General features: G+C 41.1%; 1 protein-coding gene across 1 annotated transcript in view; it reads left to right on the top strand.

The window, feature by feature from the left end:
* Positions 1-1,354: 1,354 nt before the first annotated feature.
* Positions 1,355-5,383, top strand: part of dcc (DCC netrin 1 receptor) — a gene marked incomplete at its 5' end in the record, with an annotated part of 197,397 nt that continues 193,368 nt past the window's right edge. The window contains 3 exons of the mRNA XM_080047014.1: positions 1,355-1,374; positions 3,092-3,192; positions 3,660-4,049. Coding sequence (XP_079903140.1) covers positions 1,355-1,374; positions 3,092-3,192; positions 3,660-4,049 — 511 coding nt within the window. The remainder of the gene's footprint in view (positions 1,375-3,091; positions 3,193-3,659; positions 4,050-5,383) is intronic.

Here is a 5,383-nt window from a genome sequence, read left to right as displayed (position 1 = left end):
GGTAATGGAAAATTATTTAAATGTCTTCACATTGCTGAATTCAAGGCCTTCAACGTTTTTTTTTTACAACATTACTGACTTTTTTCTTGTTGTTGTGTGAATTGCTCTCAAGGTGTTTTCCTCTAGGTTGTCCTTGATGCCAGTCTATTGAAGCTGTTTGAGGGTAGAAGTAATGTGTTGAAAGCCAGTGATAAGGGGAATCAGTAAGCCTACAGTAGATGTGGGAGATTGTGCAGTATGTTCTGAATTATGCTACTATCATTTTCTTTACGATGAATCTTGCTGACTTTTGTCTCAATGCATCTAGCGTTACAATGTCATCAGTATTAAACGGCCTTGCGTTGTCTTGGAGATATTCATTCACCATACAAAATAAGCTGGAACAAGAGAAAACCTTTTTGCTTTACGAATTAAACCTTTTTTTGCTAAAAACAAAAGTGATGGCATCAATTATTGACTTTTTTCCAACACTTTCTGAAAATCGTTTCTGATAATGGAATGGTAATTAGCTGCTTATTGAAATAAAGAATGCATTGTGTTAGTACATGTTTTACACACAAACAACCTGTTTCCCGCCCTCTCTCTGTACTTTTGGAAATGCTTTTTACAATACATTTTATCGGCACATTGGCACAAATAATAGGGGATTTCAAAAGATCAATTTAATTTGAGTAAATATTTATTTAATTATTGTGGAATAATAATTGAGCAGTAATCAGCAGCTTCATGTCACAGATGACACATGAAGAAGAAAACGTGATTAACAGCCAGTGAGAAGAGAAGAAAAAAGAAGAAGAGTGTAGAGATGGAGGGAGAGCTGACAGAGAGAGATAGCATCAGACTGCAGGACAACCGGGACAAGGACACATTGATGAACTGACTGTGTGCGTGTGTGTGTGTGTGTGTGTCTGTGAGTTAGTTTTTGAGTGTACGTGGTGTGTGTGTGTGTGTGTGTGTGTGTGTGTGTGTGTGTGTGTGTGTGTGTGTGTGTGTGTGTGTGTGTGTGTGTGTGGTGGGAGTGAGTACAGATAGAGCTGTCACGATAGTGATTTAGTGAGAGCGAGAGAGGTAGGCGGGTGACTGCTGAAGGGGAATCAATAAGAAGGAAACCGTGAAGGAAAAGAAAGAGAGACAAAGAAGAAATGAGGGGAAGAAGAGAGGGAAGGGAGAAAAGGGGGGAGGACTTAAAAGAGGAGAAAAAGGAGGTGTCATACAGTACAGTGTACCAAATGGTTTTTGGCAGATTTCGCAATTCTAACCAGAATTTTAAACACAATGACTTTGAAAAAGGAACAGCTTCTGCCGGCAGCCTAGGCTCTGTAAACGAGTACATCAAACAAATCTGACAGTTATAATGACGGTACATAACAAGTGGTAAATGTCTCATTTAAGTTCAGTTGTAAAGGATACTTGAGGAACACATACATGCACACCATAGTAAATAGATGAAATACAAAAACAAACGTTAATATGTCAGAGCAGATGGAGTTTGAGTTCGACTCACTTAGTTTAGTTTTATTTGTGCATATTATAAACCAGATTAAAATGGCAAAAAGATGCACATAGACATACATAAATGCACGGGTGGGACAAAATAACACAGCATTTTTAGACTGTTGCCTACCAGCCCTTTGCTTATCAGCTTTGATTCAATCCCAGCTTCTGTGTTTTTCTCCCATTATTTGAGTGAGTAGAGAAACCGAGCTACGCAGAAAGAAAAACACTGTCATTAGCGACGGAGCACTTACATATGTTGGGTGCTCTCCCATTTGTTTTTCCTCTTTGTGATTAAAAACAGACCCACACACACACACAGTGCTACTTAGTGTGTATACCTGACTGTTTGTCTGATTGTAGTTTTTTCTTGGCTGGAGAGAAAGTGAAGCTGGGAGCGTTTAAAAGAAAGAGAAAAAAACATCTGCTAGGCTTCAAAGTCATAATGACGTGACTCCAGGTTGTTCAAGCTTCAGTTTTCAGTTGTTCCAGGAAAACACACACACACACACACACACACACCTACACACACACCTACACACACACACACACACACACGCACACACACACACACACACACACACTGAAAGGCAGCTTTGACCGAAACAAACTGCCTCTGTGATCTGGATGAAAGACTTTTTAAAGCAGCGTCGACATCAAAGATGAGAATAGAGAGACACACGCAGCGCTGCCACCACTAGCTCGCTGCTGTCAGAGCCTTTTGCAAGGATTCAACCCAAGTACGGAACAAAAATGCAACAGGTTGATGTGTGTCTTTTGATAGTAAGATGATCATGTGGAGCTAAGGGAGCTACAGGTTGTGGGTTAAACTCAACTCCGCTACCAAAGATGAGACACATCTGATAAAGCTAATCACAAATATGAATAAATGCAACAAGCAAAAAACATGAATAAATGAATAGAGGGATAAGAGATAAAAGCAGAAGAACATAGCTAACATTATTCCGCTCTTTCACCTGCTGCGAGAAATAAATAAGAATAAAGAGACTGTGCTATTGTCTCAGAGTTGTGCAATGTTCTAATGATACTTCTAATAATACCTAAATGTGCCACGGAGAGGGGAAAAAGTTGATTAAAGTTAACATTGTGTAACTTTTTATGAACACTGTTTTAAAAGCTTTTGGATTCGTTACGAGAGGTGTCGTGCAGTGAGTTGGGTAAAGTAGGCGGCTTGTGGCAATGAGAGGGTTTCTTTCATTTCATGTGAGCTCAATCAGATGGGGTTGATTTCACACAGCCGATTCTAATCTTAGAGTGATTAAGCTGACATTCAAGTTCTCTGTGCTCAACAATTACAGAGGCAGTGGTTGGCATGGAAATGATTTGTTTTTAGACTCTTCTCAACAGTGTCACAGACATAAATAGAGATAATTTAATATATCAAATTGAATGCAGGTAAGTTATTATAATACTGTAGAATGTAAACAGGTATATGTAACACGCACAGATATGTTGGGGTATCGTCTTTGTTACCTACATCTTATGATATATTACTATTTCAATGGGTCACTTGGCGGGCTTGTTCCTTTACAGAGGCTTGTATTTAACTCTCTGTTTGCTGTGTGGATCTGTGCAGGTGTAGTGTAAGCTACAGCTGCAGGTGGTGGCAAAACAACACCATGAGACTGTTGACGTTTATGGCGGTTGTGATGATCATCCACATTATGATAATGCCCCGTGAGACGTTTCTTTACCTCCCAGAATTATTCATTTATCTTCTTTATTTTGATTTATCGCCACACCTGTGCGCGCGGCTCTGTTGTCAGTTTTTATGTGATGGAGTGGATTTGCATTCCTTGGCTATCCTGTTTATGGGATGGTAGGGCGGTAGTCTAGTCATCGCAGGGTTGGTGGTTCGACCCCCCGCCTCCTGCCACATGTCAAAGTGTCCCTGGGCAAGACACTGAACCCCTAAGGTGCTCCCAATGGCTGCCGATTGTGTATGAATGGCTAAGTGAGGGGCAAAGAATGTAGTGAGATCTTCTGCCATCAGTGCATGCATGTGTGTTAATGGGGGTGAATGCAACATAAGTGTAAAACGCTTCTTTGTGTGGTCAAGTACGACTATAAAAGTAGCAGTACCATTTAGGGTTTGTTAGCCTGATGTTTCTGACTCTCTCTCTCTCCTCTTTTTCCTCCTACAGCTGCCTCAGAAACCTCCACATCATCATCCTCTTCCTCCACCTCTCCCTCCCTGTCCGGTCTGGGAGGAGGAGGGTTCGTGGACCTGTCGTTCACCCAGGAGCCCCAGGACACAGTGACGGTGCGGGGTGGCGTGCTGCAGCTGGACTGCCAGGCCCAGTCGGACACAGCGACCGGTGGCGGCCCCCCCAGCATCACCTGGCGCAAAGACGGCGTGTTGCTGAGCACGCTGGTGGACGAGAGGCGGAGACAGCTGGCCAACGGCTCGCTGCTGGTGGAGAACGTGGTGCACTCGCGCCACCACCGGCCAGACGAGGGCGACTACCAGTGTCTGGCCACGCTGGACGCACTGGGGAGCATCGTGAGCCGGACGGCCAGGGTCACCGTGGCCGGTAAGAGGATGCTGCCGATATAATATGAAATATTTCCATTCTGTGCTATTGTGACACGTAAAAGGATTAGTTTGGTTAGAGGTGGAGTCAGGGATATTTGGAGAAAAAACGCTTGTTGTCAAAATCAATTTTTGGTCAAAATCAGTGAATATCTTAGTCAGCGCACCTTTTTTCAGCGGATTGTGAGGAGATATATACATGATAACAAGCTTTCCCAGGGTTCGCTGACTCCACTTTTAACAGCATATACAGGTAACTTTTCATTCATTCATAGTCTTATCAGACATTTTTTTTTAAATGATACTCTCAGTAAGAGCTAGAGGCTGTCTATGGCACAGCATCTGTTTGGTCTAGAGATCCTCCTTTCAAATCAAAACTTGCTCTAAAATAATAACAATAAACTTTGCACGCTCCTCACATTGAGAAATAGTTTCACTTGGCTCTATAATGCAAAATCTAGTATTATTATATTACACACAAAGTCTAAGCACTGGCTGTTTCCCAACATGCCCTACAAAGAGAAGAGAGAATGAAACGACAGAAGAGAATGCAAGGATAGGAGATGAATGTTTCACGACACCTTGACCTGTCCTTGACAGTTACAGTGGTCACACACGCACACACACACACACACACACGCTCAATATCCTCCATTCATTTCACTGTTCATATTTATTTAATAGAAGCAAAGTAATTCACCTGTAATGTAATTTAGTAAGTGGAGGGTGGCTTAAGATCAATACAGTTTATGGAAGACATTAATAGACAGAGAGGCTCGGAGGCTTAAGTGCATGACCATCACCAGCAGCTTGCTCTGTCCACACTGTGGGACAATGGCCTTCATTTACTAACAGTGCGTACACACAGATTCATGCTTAAACCGCGCATAGGAACGTTTAACGCACAAATCGGCGATCCATATCAATGTTTTCGTTCCTGAATTTCTTCGTATTCTGAGAACAAATTTAGAACTTCCTCAGACCATGCGTATGCACAAATTATACATGTTTGACTGTCTTAGAAAATGTAAATACACACTTTGTAACTTAAAACCAAATTAATTTAAAAAAGGCTTATAGAATATGTTTTTAACTGTTCATTTAATAATGCATTGGCCAAAGGTGTTGAATAACCATGACAGTGATGCAATTTCATCATCAGAAATTATTATTTTACTATTTGTTATAATTAAAATATTAAAATAAAAGCTCCCAGTTCAAGATTGCAATTTTAAATGCATTGCAGATTGATATTAAATTTGTATTTTTGTAATTCAATGCCCAAAATATTACATTTGCGTTGTGACACCTATAGACATTTGAAGAACATTGCTA

This window comes from Ammodytes marinus (genome assembly GCF_949987685.1).
Source record: "Ammodytes marinus genome assembly, chromosome: 18".
Lineage (NCBI taxonomy): Eukaryota > Metazoa > Chordata > Actinopteri > Uranoscopiformes > Ammodytidae > Ammodytes > Ammodytes marinus.
This window is presented reverse-complemented; position numbering and strand designations above follow the sequence as displayed.